General features: G+C 37.8%; 1 protein-coding gene across 4 annotated transcripts in view; it reads left to right on the forward strand.

Annotated features, from left to right (window-relative positions):
• Nucleotides 1-10,903, forward strand: part of smarcd3b (SWI/SNF related, matrix associated, actin dependent regulator of chromatin, subfamily d, member 3b) — a 41,247-nt gene extending 30,344 nt beyond the window's left edge. For 2 of the 4 annotated variants that reach the window (XM_017723274.2, XM_017723276.2), the window contains 8 exons: nucleotides 1,607-1,627; nucleotides 3,139-3,240; nucleotides 5,155-5,316; nucleotides 5,440-5,537; nucleotides 6,048-6,183; nucleotides 6,314-6,436; nucleotides 7,315-7,416; nucleotides 7,527-10,903. In XM_017723274.2, the coding sequence (XP_017578763.1) occupies nucleotides 1,607-1,627; nucleotides 3,139-3,240; nucleotides 5,155-5,316; nucleotides 5,440-5,537; nucleotides 6,048-6,183; nucleotides 6,314-6,436; nucleotides 7,315-7,416; nucleotides 7,527-7,580 (798 nt within the window). In that variant the 3' untranslated portion in view covers nucleotides 7,581-10,903. The remainder of the gene's footprint in view (nucleotides 1-1,606; nucleotides 1,628-3,138; nucleotides 3,241-5,154; nucleotides 5,317-5,439; nucleotides 5,538-6,047; nucleotides 6,184-6,313; nucleotides 6,437-7,314; nucleotides 7,417-7,526) is intronic. The other 2 variants (XM_017723275.2, XM_017723277.2) reach the window with 1 other exon arrangement.
• Nucleotides 10,904-19,299: the final 8,396 nt, after the last annotated feature.

Here is a 19,299-nt window from a genome sequence, read left to right on the forward strand (position 1 = left end):
TATTCTATCTCCATTTCATTAACTCGTTATACTACAAACACACCTCTCACCACAGAAAGCTTTTAGACCTGTTGCTGAGTTTCACATTTTTTTATTAGGGATGGGCTTATGGCATATTTGCTATTCTGATATTCACATTTATAAGCAAATAATGTTCAAACACCAATCCTAATGATTATAGCAAACTAAAAACAGAAAGGATTAAGATCTGTTTTTTGTATATTGGATCTGACAATTCAGTTAATTTAGTGATGTATCTTTGTGGTTTCGGTAGAGAGGACACAATAGTGATCCAATCATTTTTTTTGTTAAAATCTATTAGGCTTTAAAATGAGCTTTTATAATTGAAGCACTTCACTTAAGATGAGCATCAAAAAGTAGGCTATGGTGGTGAACCTACTCAAAAACACAGGAAAAAAAATACACACTAACAACATCAAATCACACAGTGTGAATGTATTATGTGCTATTTCAGGATAGATTTGTTACAGCATTGAATCAGATTCATTCTTCTTACCCTCCAATATTCAATCCAGCATATTCTGCTGACCTAGCACTAATACTCAATATCAGATCAGTGCCAGTTTTAAGCATATGTTTAGTACTACCAGGCCTACAAAACAATAACACCCACAACGTACTGTGTTTTTATTTACCCCCCTTAAATGGCTAGGGCCCATTGGCATGCCCAAAGTTTTATTGCACACTTCTATAACGTAAGAATAACTCAGCAAGTTTGCATTGAAGTTCCTGTAGTTACTGATTAATAATCCTTAGAGTGTAATAAGCCTGGGATTTATATATATATATATATATATATATATATATATATATATATATATATATATATATATATATATATATATATATATAAAACTGTAAAATGGCTATACCTCCATATATATTCTGTGTTGCGTGTTCAGATCATTCACTTTATCTTTTTCTATGCACCTTATATGAGTACCCAGTTAAGTGAGTTCAGATAACCATGTTGCTGGATCAGATCTTGTAGGGAAAAAAGAATGAATATGATTTTTATGGCCACACCCATCCCTAGTTCTTTTAAAAGTGCCTGGTCTTCTCTTGTGATTTTATTGTTAATTTGGTGTGGAGTGAGGTCGAGTTTGTATTAAGCTCATCAAGAGTTTAAAAATTTAGTAGAAGTTACCTAAAATGTGTGGAGTTTGCTGCCCCCTCCCCTCCCCCCGTTTAAAAAGAGCTGCACTGCTGAAATACACGTTTCACATTTTCATATCCGTCCCTGTCATGTTCCGTCCTGAATGCGAGTTTGATGCTGAATAAGTGCATGTTATCGAGTCAATAATAGAGCAAATCGGTAAACTCGCCTTATTCTGACGATAAAAAACGTACAGGGCCACAGACTGAATCATCTCGTTCTGCACAATTACAGACTCATCCTCCAGAGGCATCCTGTCAATAGAAGCACTGTATACCCTGTTATTTGCCATAAGTGGTCATCGTAAAGACTTTTTGCATGTCAGGGTTAAGTAGTACTTGGCGTTTGTAGTTGCTAAGCGAGTGTTGCATGCTTTAGTGAGTACAGTTACCTTGAATCTCTGGGAGCTTGAAATGTTTTTCTTTTCAGCTGCTGAGCAGCAAGGCTCAGGTAAGATCCAGCCTTGCTCACACCACAAACAGAGTCTGTTAAAGTGGAGATTTTTTTCATCTTCCTTTCATTCTCAAGTACACATGAACAGCATGAAACAGTTCGTATTTTACAGAATTTGAGTAGTTTTTTCAGGTAAACATGCAACACATTACACATTATTAGATGTTCCTACCAGGTCTTAAAGTGCAAGCACAAAAAATCTATATTTAAATTATATGTAGGCAGATTTCATTTAGATTCTTTATTATAGACTTCAGTTTTCAAATTATTACAACATTATTGCTATATAGTGTAGTTATCTCAGGGTTAAAGCTACTGATTTCAAACCTTTTTTCATGCACACATTTTTACACTGCAGGGAGTGTTTAAGTTATACAGAATTATTTGTGGCTGTGTGTGCTTTGTTCCTGTGCCTGTATTTATTAGGGGTGGGAATTTTTTTGGCATCTCATCAATCAAGGTGGATTCAGGGATCCAAGGTGCAATAATAAAACAATTTGCTAACACTATAATAACAGGCCACTATAAATAGAAATGTAATCATTATCTAATAGTGTTTTAATGACTGTTAATAATTATACAGTAGTTACTTGTGCATAAATACACTGCAAAAATCTTATCTTGGCAAGTAAAATTATCTTCAGTCTAATCAATATATATAATATTTCTCATTTTGACATTGTTTTAAGCTTATTATAAGTATTTACGTTATTTATATATTTTTTTCTTGTTTTAATAATTTTATTAAGAACTATCATCTCACTGTATTGGCAGATAATTTAGCTTATTTTAAGAAAGCTAGAAACAAACTAAATTACCTGCCTGTATAGTAAGACCACTTCATCATTTTTAATATTATATTAAATATTAGATCTGTTCACTAGATAGATGTGTTTGGGATAGTCTAGTGGTTAACACCTCTGCCTTCAATCCCCCACCAGGGCAGCACCCTACACTATACCAATAAGAGTCCTTTGGCAAGACTCCTTTTTTGATATTTTCAGTGCTTATGATGTTGCGTGATATATACGGTCAAGTGAAGTTGAGTATATTTTATTGTGGTGTATTTGTTTGCATTTGAAATGACTGGGCAGGTTGGGAACCCCTGGCATACAGATTAAAGTGTTTATTTTTCATCAGAAATATTAGGAACTGATAACAGGCTTTCTTTAAAAATGTCTGAATAATACTAGATTAGGCTGGTAGCCTGTTTGGTGGTTGCTAAACAAAGTCATGTTCGTATGTATGTTGACTACAGTTCAGGTCTTTAACTTCATATAAACAAAACTTTCGACAAATATGTGGTGACAAACATGCACGTGCTGAGAATGCAATGCATGAGATCAAAAAAACAATTATTCTCTGAATTGAATCAGAATCTTTCAAAAGAGACTCGCGATGCTAAAAATCTGTTTTTCCCACCCCTAATATTTATGCATGAATGTTTATGTGTGTGTCTCATATGTTTTTGTAATGTTAACAAGACTGATTTCTGTTTTGCATCTTAGTGGCACCGCACTCCCTCCACACAGGAGACTGACGGCTTCCAGGTGAAAAGGCCGGGTGATGTTAACGTTCGCTGCACTCTGCTCCTAATGCTGGACTACCAGGTGAGGGTGCCACAGAGCACAGCTCAGTAAGGGTGCCACATTGTGTCTACTGCAGTACTTTACAACCTGGAAGCTTCTTTCTGTGCACATTCTAGTACTTTCCCTGCTCAAACACATCTGATCAACTGAAACAGCTCAATAACAAGTCCTTACTGAGTTGCAAAGTGTGTGTTAAAGCAGAGAAAGCTTTAAAATGTGCCAGACAATGTGCCATTATGGCTGTGACTGCTGTTTTAAAGATCAGCTCAATAGCCACGAAAAAGGATGCACACTGATATCAGCATCACATCTAAATCAGCAGATTATTTATTAAAAAAAGATTAGATTAGACCAGTTCTTGCAAGTAATTATTTATAACATATTTTGTGTACTCTGGGGGCTGGATTCTAAAATCACTCACAACTGCCATAACCCACTAGGACCAAAATTTCTTCCCAGCCTTGGTCATAACTAGCTGCTCCAGCAGTTCTCAGAACATTTGAGGCACCGTTTACACCAGTCTTATCTGTGGTTGTGATTGTAATAAAATTTAGGACCACCTCAGAGTAATCTTAGCACCTAGGAAATTAAGGGTTTAAGTGCACAATGCATTATGGAGCACTTACAAGAATTTTTTTTCTTTTTTTATGATGTACGTTTTTGGGAGTTAGAAATTTTAATGCTGTATTATGATTAACACCACCTGTATTATAGACATAAAATGTTATTCTTTTGTAAAACGTGTTATGTCCAAAACTATTAGAAACTAATATACATCAGTTTTTAATAAAACTCTATATAGATTTTTATTATCTTTCAGCATCTTAATGAAGAAATCATTCCTTCTTATTGTGAACCACACTGAAATCAACTGTAAAGCCATTTTAACACATATAGGACAATTCTTAAATTTAGCATATGAGAACACTGACTTTGGTTAAAATAGCAGTAAAAATATGAATGTTGTCAACGATGAAGGATGGAGTTTTTCCTGTATTTTTGATATACTTCATTTTAAAAAGTTAAAGCCACACTATGTAAGTTTTGGGGATTTGGAGACCTCTATGGTGGTCATATGTAATTGCATGTAATATTGAAGAACATTTTGTAATGTCGGTGGTGCTTTGGACCCCTGATCAATCTGATGATTGTGAGTGCATTAAAAGACTATTCAAAGAAAACTCAGTCAAAACCTGGTGAAGGAAGTTTCTTCAGAAGACATAAGTGAATCACTACTAGCGTCATTATATCTTCATCAGTATAATGTTGATTTTGAGTTTAATACCAAAACATCAAGGCAGACCTTTTTGCATCTGTGCATGTTACATTAATATGTTAACACACCAATTTTTTGTGTTTTTCCCACTGACTCAGTAATGCTACTTCTTTCAATTTTAACAACAAAATACCATAGATTATAATAAATTGTCATAAAACAATGTTAAATAAACTGGACTGTAAAATAAAGAAAACCTGTCCATTATAATTCTCTGATTGTTTTATCGATGACCCTTACGGAGAAGCGGCTTAGACAATGGATGGATGGATGGATGGATGATTTAACTGTAACCCCCAAGGAAGTCCTTGGCAATTTCTTCCTTTATTTATGCATTCTTATACAGTAAAATAAACAAACAGGCATGTGTGTTATGCACATATGCATATATCAAAAATAAAACAATTCAAATAATGTAAAATAAAAGTACGTTCTTGCCATTTTTTACACTAGGCTGAGGGTGCTGAACATGTGGGCTTCCTCACTCTATTTTAAACATTTATTGTTACATTTATTTGGATTTTTTTATTTATAAGTCGTTTTTACATTTCAGAAATGATGCACATTTTATATGTTAGCAAGATCTCAGTGTTTTAGATACAGTGAAACCAACAACAAGCCAAAACTTACAATTACATTACGTTTTTGGATTTATTTAGCCCCCTCAGTTTAAGCTGGACCCACGGCTTGCTCGTCTGCTGGGCATCCACACACAGACCCGCTCCTGCATCATCCAGGCCCTGTGGCAGTACATCAAAACCAACAAACTGCAGGATTCCCACGACAAGGAGTACATCAACTGTGATAAGTACTTCCAACAGGTAAGATTGACCAAAGTAGCCACACTGTACTATCTCTGACCATGCTGAGATTAGACACATCCCCTCTGATAGCTCATGTGCTTCTCCATTATTAATGTTGCTAACGGAAACGTACTCACTCAGATTTTTGACTGCCCTCGGCTGAAGTTCTCTGAGATCCCTCAGCGCCTCACCAACCTACTGCTGCCCCCCGACCCCATCGTCATCAATCACATCATTAGGTCAGTCAGTCTGTCTTATGAAATCTGCCTCATTCTACTGTAATTCTGTTCTTCACATATTGATCTAAAGTTTTATAGGTGATTATTTCTTAAGACCAGGGGTGCACTTTTGAGAGGACCAAATTATGACGATTGTAGTGGGCCAGAGGTCAAAAAGACAATAGCTAGCTTGTAACTCATAACCTCATATGAGTTTCTGTATGTGTGTGTGTGTATAGATATATATATATATATATATATATATATATATATATATGTGTGTGTGTGTGTGTGTGTGTGTGTGTGTGTGTGTGTGTGTGTGTGTGTATGTGTGTGTCTGTGTGTGTGTATGTGTGTGTGTGTGTGTGTGTGTGTGTATCAAAACACTTGTCCTCTCACTGACCGAGTAAGTGATTACCTAGACAGTTTTCTGGTCAGGCTAATCGACAGGCCCCACATTGGACAGCCTTATCAGTGACCATTTGACTGTTACCGTTTGTTAAAGATGTTGCATTGTGTTGATGCTTGTAGTGTGGACCCTAATGATCAGAAAAAAACAGCCTGCTATGATATAGATGTTGAAGTGGAGGATCCGCTCAAAGCCCAGATGAGCAACTTCCTGCTCTCCACTGCCAATCAGCAGGAGATCGCCTCCCTCGACAACAAGGTACCTTAAGCACATAATAATACATTGCCATTATTATAGACACCTTTTTAAACATGCCTTACAAGTTTACACTATCAGTGTAGAGTTTTTCGGGTATGACATTTGCCATTTCTATGGTAACATTTTGCAGATCCATGAGACCATCGAGTCCATCAACCAGCTGAAGATTCAGAGAGACTTCATGCTCAGCTTCTCCAGAGATCCTAAAGGCTACATTCAGGACTGGCTGAAGTCTCAGAGCAGAGACCTCAAAGTTAGTTTTTATTGGACCTATTTGAGCTGGGTTCTGCCTGGGGAGGTTCTATAGTTTAAGGGATCACAGACAAGATCCTGTAGTCTGCAGCAGGGGCAGTTCATCCATTTAAGCAATTAAGCATGGCTTAATAAAAATAAAATAGAAAAAAAATCAAAACAAATTCAAGATCGTAACTTATTTGTAGTATTTTTTGTGTTTCTCTATATTTGGCAAATCTAAATGTTCCACCACACACTTCACATATTTTTTCTCTGTCATATGCTTAGTACTGAAACTTTTCCACCAGCCTGACCTGCAGAGTATCTGTCTATCAAATAATTCAGGAATGAGTGACCCTCTGTAGTGGTATAACTGGGAGCTCCCTCAATTTGGAGTAATATAATAACAAACTTGCTAATGGACACACTCTGTGTTGTTATTGTTATTGAATGTGACACCTGCCGTGTAACATCCAAGTTATGAGTTTCAATAAGGGCTATGCTTTGGGAGTCATTTGGGAAAAATTTGCATATATTTTATCTTGGACGAATTTACAAATTGACCAGTCAGATCTCTTACACAATTTACATTACAGAACATCTTCTGGTAAAATTAATCCAGCTCCAATAGTGCTTAACTCTACTTCTAGCTCAAAAAGTGGATTGATATGCTGTCACACTTATGTACCACTCAAATGGTTTACACCTGTACATGGATTTACATATAGTTATGAGCATAGATGTAATTGTAGGTAGTTTTAATGCATATGTAAGCAAATGAATCACACATTTAACACACGTCGAACAAAGAGCATCTATAATGCTAATTATGACAGTCACTGTGAGAATTCTGGGGTGGGCCTGGCCTGCTAATAAGTACATCCTGATTGTTTGCAGTTGATGACCGATGTTGTTGGAAACCCAGAGGAGGAGAGAAGGGCTGAGTTTTACCACCAGCCATGGTCTCAGGAGGCAGTCAGTCGCTATTTCTACTGCAAGGTGAGGCTGCTTTCTATCAGATCTGTTTTAACCATCTTCAAGACTGCTACAACCAAGAAATGTCTGTCACATTTAGGTCAGTCTGACTGTTACACATGTTATTCTCATAGATTCAGCAAAGAAGACAAGAGCTGGAGCAGACCTTGGCTATGAGGAATACTTAGAATGCAGCTAGACCTCAGCAACCACTCTGGCAACCCTTCTTCAGTCTGAGCCACATGGATGCCCCTCATTATCCCCATATGGTTTTTTTTCCTACAGAGAGTGTGTGTGTATATGTCTATATGTGTTTGTCGTCACTGTGACCCAGGGCCCAATCACACAAAGCCGTTTAGAGGAGCCCTACCATTTGTCCTTCTCAACCAATCCCGGTGCTCGGACCCATAACATTTGCCTTAGAATAGAATACTGTTGATCCTACTAGTCACATGATTGATTTTGTAATAATACCAGCAGCCGGTGGATGTAATAATAAGCTCTACACTGTACCCCGATTATATATGTATAAACAGAAATGAACAGTTTCTGTTCCCTTTGCAATCTTGTGTTTTAGTAAGTAGTAGTGGGCAGTATACCAGGTAACCCAGTGTACTGGTTGAAATACTTCGTCAGGTACGGGTTTTGTCATGACAGTTACATCTGTACGCTACACATAAGGTCAGATAATGCGACATGTAAGCAGTGCAGCCATGCTAACGTATGCCCGTTTTGCGCCAGAGCTGTCTGGTCTGTTGCATATGAAGTAGTCCACTGTTTTTGGGCCAGTGAACATAAAGGAATGCCTGGTCTTTTGGGGACAGCTTTAGTCTAATATGCATACCAGACCGATTGCCATGCTTTCTCTAATACTGCCTGAGATGCCACGGACTCTCTGAGGCACTGGTATATGGGACACAAATGACATGAGAAATTGGACAAATTTCTCAGGTCATTTGCTGCTAAATGTTGCTGGACGTCTTAATTTAAACAAGGCTGATGTTGGCTTCATATTTAGCAGTGTCTTATTCAGATTTCCTGTTCCACTGTAAATGCTGCAGCAGGCACATTTAGAAGAATTTCTTAAGTCATTTGCTGCTAAATGTTGTTTGACATCTTAATTTCTACATGGCTGATATTGGCTTCTTATTGGGTAGTTTCTGATTTGAAATTCCCTCCATCTTAAATGGTGCAGCAGTTACATTCAGGTGCCTGTACAGGTGCCAAAAAGCAACTGATGCTCCATTTAAAGTGGGGAAAGAAGAATTAGAACAAAAGCTGCCCAATGTAGTAGAAAGTATTAGACAACAGTACTGACAAACGGTTCTTATTTAAAAGTGAAGAGATAACACAGAAAGATAAAATGACGCAAAAATGGGTTTACTTAAGCATCTAAAATGGTTTATATTTGGTAATATATACCATTATATTACCAAAACTGTCAGAAATTTAATATACCATGATACAATTTTTGCCCATATGGCCCACTGCTAGTTGGAAATAATTTGACTTGTTATTGTTGTTACAGGCTCAAGCTTTTCATAAAAACAGGACATTCTTTTTTTTATCAATTCTTGCTTCATCAGTGTTTATAATGCCTTATAACGCATAACGTATGTCTTGGCATACTGTACTATGAAGTATATCAAGCCAAGCCACTGGACAGTAGCAGATACATGAAATTCTGCCTTCTACAGCAGAATATTAGCATTTGGCTGGAATGAATGAACTAGCAAAACTCAGTAAAAATATTTAAAGATTGTTTTGCTGTCTTATCTTAAGGGGGACAGATGAAAGTTGTTGTGAAGACAAGAGGCACATATGACAAAAACAAAACGGTCCTGTAATTTAAGGCAGTAGTGCAGCTGCTTCATAAAAACAAGGTTAAATTGTGTAAATACTGGGGCGCAGATTCACGCGTTATCTCTCTGGTTAGCTGTAAGATATTATAAATGTGTTTATATGTTTGACCCAAAACATGAAAGTGTGGGGTACTGTTCTCAACATCTGTTTCTGGCATGTTTTAAGAGTCCTTTCGTGTTTGATGTCTGCCAAAGGTCACAGACTATTAGGTTTTAAGTATTTATTAAGTCATTTCATAATGAAGGGCACCAACTAGTTGTTAGACATTAAATATATAGAAATTAGACAAACTAAATATCATGTTTAGTTTGGAATTTGAAGAAAAACACCTCAGTCACGCACCACACCTTTTAAAACCTTTTGCACTAAGTGTTTTTTCATCGTTAACTGTCACTTGAAACAAACAAGGGAATGAAATGAAGGACAGCTTATTTTATTAATATAGTCCCATAATCTCATTGGGAGTAAGTGTTCTCATCCCTCTACTGGATCTTAGCATTCAGGTAGAGGGTGATCGGTGTCATCCAATGAAGTACCTGAGATCATCAAACATCTTCTCGTGGAGGAGAGTTATGTTCAAACCTTTTTTGTGGAACCTCGAGAAGTTGAGAGGGTCCGTTTCATTTTCTAAGGCCTATGCATGCTGCATGGACAGAGCTTTTTATACTTTCATACAAGGACGTTGAAAACCCTTCTGACCCAAAGGGAGGAGATCAGAAGAGCACTGGCCAATGGTGGCTGGGTCAAACCTACGAATGGACTACGCAGAGACCCATTTGGGTCATCTTACTGTTTTTTTTTTTTTTTAAGTCTTCTGTCTTCTTGTTTTATCTTTGTAAAAGACCTGGTGATTTTAGTATTGGGAAAGAAAAATAGAAGCACACTAATTGATTTCTACCAGGACGCAGACTGCTTTGGTTCTGGTTCATCATCAAGACTAGAGCGCCTCCTACTGAACCTCCCGAATCCAGCATCTACACTGAGGCATCGCCACTTGGGAATCTGTGGTAGCAGCTAGCTGTTTCAGTATCAACACTTTGGACTTGTGGACTCGACCTTCAACTCTTAACCCTTTTTTCTTATGTCTCCTGATTGATTTGCTCTCCAACCCAAGTGCTACGATGGCCAGTTAGCACTGTTGTCAATTTAGTGATGGGTTCACCACTATGTATGCCTGTGGCTCAGGGTAGTAGTTGCCCTTTTACACCAGCCCAACCTCCTAAGGTGAATCTTCCAGAGCAGTACACTGAAAACATCAGCACTGGTCTGCATTAAAGGGCAACTTCCACCCGTAGTGTAACTCAGAGATATAGAAGTTGCCACTAACTGTTGATCTGAGATGTATGACCTTTTAATAGAATGAATACGACTCATCGAATATCTTCAGATAGGTCCGTTTATACACAGTCAGGGCTCATTTAGTATTAGAGAGCAGTTTTCTAGACCTTGTTAAAGTAGTGGGTTGGTCAGGTTGTTTCCAGTGGTCGACTATGATTTCCTTTCTCTCTGATTCTGTTGTACGTTTGTTGTATCACCTTGTTCCAGTTTCAGCAGAGAGAAACTTGTGTGAGAGCCACAGCTGTGACTTTGTGGTACGGCGTGGATGTAAATAAACAAGCATTTGCCAAAGTTTGTAAAAGGGACCCAATTCTGAGGCTGTCGTGAGTTTTATTTGAGTGTGCATGACTGAAAGTCACAATACCTGAGGAAAGCATCAATTTTATGCCTCAAAGTGCAGCTAAGGTTGTAACATATATATATATCACTGGGCATTTTATTAGGAACATCTCCTTGAACCTACATTCATTGTCAATTTTATCAGCTTTTTAAACACTGTCCACTCTATTAGACACACCTACTTAGTTGGTCCACCTTGTAGATGTAACGTCAGAGACAGTAACTCATCTGTAGCTGCACAGTTTGTGTTGGTCCTCTGCTCCTTCATGAGTGGTCACAAGACGCTGTTGGCTGGATGTTTTTGATTGGTGGACTGTTCTTAGTCCAGCAGTGATACTAAGGCATTTTAAAACTCCAACAGCACTGCTGTGTCTGATCCACTTGTATCAGCACAACACACACTAACAAACAACAAAGTATGCAGAGAAACAGATGGACTACAGAGTTCGTCAACATAGGAAGTGGAGTTGATAAATTGGACAAGGAGTATTGAGTCCGTTCCTAATAAAGTTCTTGCTGAGTGTATATACACAAATTTGGAATCACGGTTATATGATTATATGATTATAATAGGATGCTGTTACTCTACAAGTTTGCATTTTTCAAATCATGTATGAAGCTATGAAAATAATGGCAGATTCAGAGCTATAGATGAGTCCATAAAGACTCAAAGACAGAAATTGTAATAAATTGACTGGGCAGGCCACTGAAGACCACTGAACTTAACATGTAACCAGTTTGAGATGACCATGCTGGTAGTAGCCATTAGTAGGTGGGTAAATTGTGGCCAAGAAGGGAAGCAACGGCAACAATACTCAAGCAGGCTGCCGCATTCAAGCCATTGATTAGTGCATGGATTAATGCTGTTGGTGCCAAATTTTGAATACCATCTGAGTGTGCTACAGCAGACTTCAAGATTCATCACACCAGGCTGCGTTTTTCCAGTCTTCGACTACATCTGACCAATTGTGCCTTCTGAGATGCTTTTAAACTCACCACAGAGTGGTGTACAGAGTGGTTATCTGAGTTACCGTAACCTCTGAGTTACCGTAGTCTTACCGTACCTCAACCCAGCTTGAAACAGTCTGGCTTTTCTCCACTGACCTCTCTCAAGACATTTCAATCCAAAGAACTTCCACTCACTGCATGTTTTTTCTTTATTGCACCATTCTGAGTAACAATTCACAATCCACACTTAGGCTCTTCTCTTTCATAACCACAGAACTTACTTATTAGTTTCATAGTAGTTTGTAATTTAGGTGTAATATTTTCTGAATAATAAGATTAAGTCCAATAACTGGATAAAAACCTGCAGATTAAGGGGCTCGTTTCTTAGACCTGGTCTGTTACAACAAATCCTTTGCAGTAAATTTCTTTGACTTCACAGATAAATCACAATAATCTCTTACTGAAAGACAACAGAGCAGGCCTGCAGTAAGTCTTTTGTGATTGATGTGCGCACGTATGGCTGCGTCCTGCGCAGACAGATGTGCCATTGTCTTTCTCACTGCTTCCCTCTGTCCTGAGGAGGAAACAGGTGGCCGTTTGTACAGCAGTCTGAGCGCGCATTAATAAGGTCCAGCCTCCTCGTCATAAAAAGAGCCCTTTCACTCACTCTCCTGTTCTCACCCACCCAGTCTCTCTCTCTCTCTCTCTCTCTCTCTCTCTCTCTTTTTATTACGATAATCTAGAGGAGTGCGGCACTTAAAACATCACATTTATGGTTAATTCTACAAAATCAGTTAAAAGTTGAAAACACTTTTTAAAGTTTAGACTAGAATCTAAGTGACCCTCTGCCTTTCCTGCTGAAAAAACAGAGACCCCTTTATGTCCTCAGATTAAAAAAAATCTTACACAGACATCCAGAGACAGATGGGACAAATTTAGATGAAAGTAACAATTTTTTTTTATCCTTACAAAAGTGTTTATAGATCACTATTAATCCCAGAGGGAAACTAATCTATTACAGCAGCACAAAGTACAGTAAAGAGCAAAACAAGAGCAAAAGTATTGCTGTAAGTTACTATAAAGATAAATAAGTAGAAAAAGTAAAGATATATAATAAAATACTAAAACAACCATAAAATATAACTTGCAGTACAAAAAGAAGTAAGTGGACGAAACCAGTCCTGCGTGTTCGTTGATGCAAAAAAATGAGACAAGTATATCAGACTGAAGTGAAACAAACAAAGTTTTATTACAGAATTCTGGAGAGGTTACAAACAGAGGACATGCATCATGTATCTCCCAAGTAAGCTCTGACCTCCCAATGTGTTCTGACTCCTTTTATACCCTGAAGCTGAATATGTGTGTGCGTATAAGCTGAGCCTAAATGTGTACATGTTCCTGTTTAGTGGGTGCAATGGACATGTGCTTTACCATATATAGATACGAGACCCTCATGTTCCTTAGGTTAGGCGCAGACCTACTTCTGTTTTTTGACTTTAGACGGTTGTCTGTTGTTGCGTACATCTCTGCACATTTGTCATGTACTGTCTGTTCTTCGCCTGCCCTGCCATGCGAATGTCATACTCTTTAACGCTAAGCGCAAGTTAATGCCTTCTGATATTAATGCTTAAAAGTATGCTACTAAAAATATTAATGCTTAAAAGTATGCTACTAAAAATATTAATACTTAAAAGTATGCTACTAAAAATATTAATGCTTAAAAGTATGCTACTAAAAATATTAATACTTAAAAGTATGCTACTAAAAATATTAATACTTAAAAGTATGCTACTAAAAATATTAATGCTTAAAAGTATGCTACTAAAAATATTAATACTTAAAAGTATGCTACTAAAAATATTAATGCTTAAAAGTATGCTACTCCAAATATTAATACTTAAAAGTATGCTACTAAAAATATTAATGCTTAAAAGTATGCTACTAAAAATATTAATACTTAAAAGTATGCTACTAAAAATATTAATACTTAAAAGTATGCTACTAAAATATTAATGCTTAAAAGTATGCTACTAAAAATATTAATGCTTAAAAGTATGCTACTCCAAATATTAATACTTAAAAGTATGCTACTAAAAATATTAATGCTTAAAAGTATGCTACTAAAAATATTAATACTTAAAAGTATGCTACTAAAAATATTAATGCTTAAAAGTATGCTACTAAAAATATTAATGCTTAAAAGTATGCTACTCCAAATATTAATACTTAAAAGTATGCTACTAAAAATATTAATGCTTAAAAGTATGCTACTAAAAATATTAATACTTAAAAGTATGCTACTAAAAATATTAATGCTTAAAAGTATGCTACTAAAAATGTAAAAATCCACAAATCACACAAACATCATGTGACAAAGCATGTCCAGTGAATGAACCGAGTGACTATACACTGTAAATGATAACATATGTTGATAGTTGTGCAATATATATGTACAAATATCTTCTTCTTCCTCTTCTTCTTCTTTTGGCTGCTCCCTTTAGGGGTCGCCACAGCGGATCATCTGCCTCCATCTTGCCCTATCCACTGCCTGCTCTACTTTTACACCAACCATCTCCATGTCCACCTTATATGTACGTACACCATATACGTACAAATATAAGAGTATCTATTTAAACACATATAAGCGCAGAGATGGTAGAGATGTGTCATATAGTGTCATAAACCACATAAGCAAGTGTATTTGAGATTATTATATCTTGGAAAAACACACATTTCTCACTTATCTGAAATAAAGTTTGGTGTAGCATATAAACACTGTTAAAGGTTCAAAGCATAATGTTCAATCCCCAGTCCATGAAATCCATACAGTCCATACATGAAAACTAAGCTGCACAGAACAGCCCATTTTGAATTCACTGTTTTTGTGATGTCACAGAAAATAATCTATTTACATATATTGACCAATTTAGCCTACAGCAGTTTAGCTCCACCCACTCACACTAAAGTCATAAGAAGTTTTCCGGCTTGGCTTGGTTTTTAATTGAGGCACAATGCAGAGCTGCCAATCAGAAGAGAGCTTATTTACATATATATCAGTTTTAAGGGCAGAGTTTAAAAAAAGACTTTAAACCGAGGGGATAAAGAGAGGATGGTCATTAACGGTCATTAAAAATGAATTATGACTGGTTTTGGTGAATAACACCAAGTGCACCAGAAAAAAGATAAAGCACAATGAAAATGCAGGATTATGGGTCTTTCAAGAGCTCAACTTGGTTTGACACCCGTGTGTGATGACTGGGGCATGCAGTCTGCACAATTACGTTTGTCTCAAGAATAAAAGCAGCATAAATTAGTTTTTGTGGAACTATCTCTTTAATCTCTCTCTCACACTGTCCCTCTATTTCTCTCAGCCCCTCTAGACATGCAGTATGCGTGCTGAATTCCAGCCAGGCAGGATAAGGCCTAAAGGGGGGAAGTGGGGGTTTGAACTAGCAGCAGCAGAGCTGAACTCATTTACAGCAGCAGCAGCAGCCGGAAGCGGCTTCGGTACAGACCGCTCACTTCTTCTAGTACTGCTGTGACACTGAGGAGCAGGCAAATTTAACACAAACCCCCAACCACCTTACCAGAGGCTTCTTCTGAAACACACACCACCTACATTTCAACCCTCAGAAGTCATCACAGACTCCTGAGTCAGTAATTCAACTTCTTTCAATTTTAACAAAAAAATGTATTCAGTTCAGTTTTACAGTTTGGCCACATTTTTGTCTTTTTTTTTTTTACATTAAACAAGACAGAAAAGTGCAGACTCAAATACAGAATGTATTGAGTGTAATTCATTATGTGACTCACTATGTGAAGTAACTTAAAGTGAAAATAAGTCAGTACGTCATCTACAGAGACAAACATTTTCTGCAAAATTTCTGGTACAATTTCTATGTATTTTCTGAGCTAATATATTGGAATAAAATAAAACGTGAAATATAAAGTGTGCAGAAGTTGCTCTCGTCATTTGCCCTGGGGCACAGAAAATTTTGCATAAGACTGTAGCACAACAAAAGCAATAACTTGGACTGCTGAGGGTTAATATGTGTAATATGTAAATGTGTGAGGTGCACTTAGTATGTAGGGACTGGTTATTAGGATTAAGAGACCTTTCTTAGTCCCACAACAGGGAAATTTTCACCTCCGCATTCAACCCATCCGTGAAGTGAAACACCACATACACACTAGTGAGTACACACTCACTAGGGGGCAGTGAGCACACTTGCCCAGAGCAGTGGGCAGCCCAATCCACAGTGCCAGAATAGTTGAGGGTTACGCGCTTTACTCAAGGACACGTCAGTCATGTACTGTCAGCTCTGGGGATCGAACCAGCGACCTTCCAATCACAAGGCTGGTTCCCTGACCTCCCTGCTCTGTGGCGCTCTGTGGAGGCATTCTGTGAATAAGTGAACAAAAGGCCAGGACCAAATGTCTATAAACTCATTTCTCACAGACAAAAACATTTTTGAAGAGAATTTTGAATTGGGAAACTTTATGGCTTCCTAAGACCTCTTTGTCACTATGATAGGTTTGTGAAGACAAACTCACTGCAGAATATAATAATAATATAATGGAGTTTGCTGTAATGTACAAATATGGTTATGTTTCAAAACCTATCAATCTCTCTTCAGCCCACACCATCCACATATGGAAACAAAGCAAAAAAGTCTGTTTTACTCATTTATACATACCTGACCATTAAGCCTGCAGCAGTTTAGCCCCGCCCACTCATGCTGAAGCTATAAGGAGTGTTTCAGCCCTGACTTTGAACAATAATCAGAAAAAAGATCATTTATACATGTCAGTCTTAAGGGCACAGTAACAAAAACTGTCTTATTACTTCTAAGACATACAAAGTGTTTGGGCCCTATTACAGTGAATACAGGTATTATTATCAAATAGGCCAGTGTTTCTCTACCACTAGGCTGTACACCACAAGTAAGCAGAGAAGCACCCTCTGGTGGTCCATGGGCTAATACGGTCAGTGCCAGTGGTCCTTGGTTAGCTGGTTATGGCACTTCATGTCATAAAAATCTATGAAAAAATAAATGACAATAATAAGAAAGAGATATAAAATGTAATTTAAATTAGCAAATATTAACACAAAGACCTGCATCAACAGCACACGAAGCAGCTTCATCTATTTCTTGCCCCCCTCCAATGTTTCACTCTATCCGCTCTTCCACTGGCAGAGTTTCTTTGCTGCTGAAGTACAAAACAAGCTTACATTAGCCTAATATTTAATGTCATGTTACGTATCACTGTGCTGAAAATTCCCAACTACAACAGCCCTAATAGCTACAAAGCATTGAAACAGAAATGAATACAGAAAAAGCTTCTTTATGCATGTTTGAAAAAAGGATTTGGGTCTTGACCGAGTGTCCTGGACAGTGGGCAGTGACAGAGAAGTCAGGGCTAAAGCTCTGAACACAACATTTCTTTTCTCTCTATTAGAGACTCTTATTAGTCCCACAACAGGGAAATTTCACCTCCGCATTTAACCCGTCTGTGCAGTAAAACACCACATACACACTAGTGAGCACAGTTGCCCGGAGCGGTGGGCAGCCCTATCTGCAGCGCCTGGGGAGCAGTTGGGGGTTTAGTGTCTTTCTCAAGGGCACCTCAGTCATGTACTATCAGCTCTGGGGATCGAACTGGCGACCTTCCGGTCACAGGGCCGGTTCCCTAACCTCCAGCCCACGACTGCCCCCAGACTATTTAAAAGATGTTTCTCAAAATACTTTTCAGCAAAAATACTTTTTCTTACTTTCTTTGCTGCTGTCTACAGATAAATGTGTGAGCCTTGGGGTGGAAAGGGTTATCCCTGATGTAGACTGTATGATCAGAAAGCTGATATAGAACAGGAAGTGGTTGCAAAGCTATGTGAGCCCCTTCAACAGACAGACAGATTGCAATGGTATCCAAATCACATAAAACATGAGATGAAACTGTCTGGAAGATTTCTTTCATCCTAAGTGCCACAACAGTGTTAGTGAAATTACTCAGAAACACATTCAGAATTCAAGTGATGGCCTTTTCACAGAAAAAGTCCTGCCAGGACTGAATGCTGTTAGTATTCACTGTGAAGCCCTAGGAATCAGAGCCCGTGCACAAAGTTAAATATGTCTCAGGACTCTAGAGCGCAGTCCTACGTCTCACAGACCACCGCGCTGCTGGTAGTTTTGATGTGCAGTAAAATGCCACATGTGGGCCGCACTTCATGAAATGTTTGTTGAAAAAGGCTAAAAGGAGTCAGCATGTTTTACTTAGATTGTGGCTGCTGTTTGTCGGAGCACAGGATATTGAACTGGCCTCACATGAAAGCTAACAGGCATGAAGATGGCAAGAGGAAGAGCTGAAGAGGAAGAGAGGCCTCGAGACCTCTATCACGAGAACACTGAAAGCAAACAAGCAGGTGGAGGTGGAGCTGCTCGTATGCCGCAAATCCTAAATAACAGAGGTGAAGACACCTTATTTTAGGCATTTAAAAAACATATAGACGTGTCACATTCATTCATTGTTGCTCCAAATGATTCAACCAAGACCGCAGCTCCTGCTGAAAGCACAAATAACACAAACCAACTGTTCTCTGAAGACAAATACATTTAAATATGTTCACACTGCAGGCCAAACAGTTGTTTTCTTTATATCCTTTTAGACCAACTGTTCAGATTTCAAGTTGCAAGTGACCAAATCTGATTTGTATAGTCAGACTTTAATTCCAATTGTTTACATACGCACACTGGCTGCCATAGTAACGACTCCGGCATGTGTGCACTGACCAGGTAGAGGCAAACCTAATGGTCTAATCAGCTACCAGGACAATCATTCTGTATTTCACAACACAGTTACACTGTTTATTATTAACTACAGCATGAACAGAAGTTACCGTTAGTGCAGGCTGACCTGGTCAGCACACAGCTAACAAGCTTAGAGACAGACTTCAGATCATTCAGCCTAAATGGCTATTGAAGCTTTCGTTCTCCATGTTTGTGCTGTAGTAAGGACATTACAACCATTAGTAAGTCATAATAACATTATTAGTCATAATAATTACACATTAGTAAGTCATAATAATTCCCATAAATATGACCTAGTATCTGATAAATCACTTGGTATCTCATAATTAGAACTCCCTAAGAATAATAATCTAATAATAATCGTGAGATACTGACATGCGTACGACTTAAAATGATTTATATCACCATTATAATTTAGTACCTCATAATTATCACTGTCCATTTCTCGATTTTCACTTGCCATCTTATATTTATGACTTAGTATCTCATAATTAAGAGACAGCAAGTCATAATTATGAAATAATATATGAAACTATCAGAAACTCACCATGAGACACTAAATCATAACTTTCTTAGTAGTCAGTAAGTCATTATGACACACTGGGTCACCTTT

This window comes from Pygocentrus nattereri, chromosome 2, assembly GCF_015220715.1.
Source record: "Pygocentrus nattereri isolate fPygNat1 chromosome 2, fPygNat1.pri, whole genome shotgun sequence".
NCBI lineage: Eukaryota > Metazoa > Chordata > Actinopteri > Characiformes > Serrasalmidae > Pygocentrus > Pygocentrus nattereri.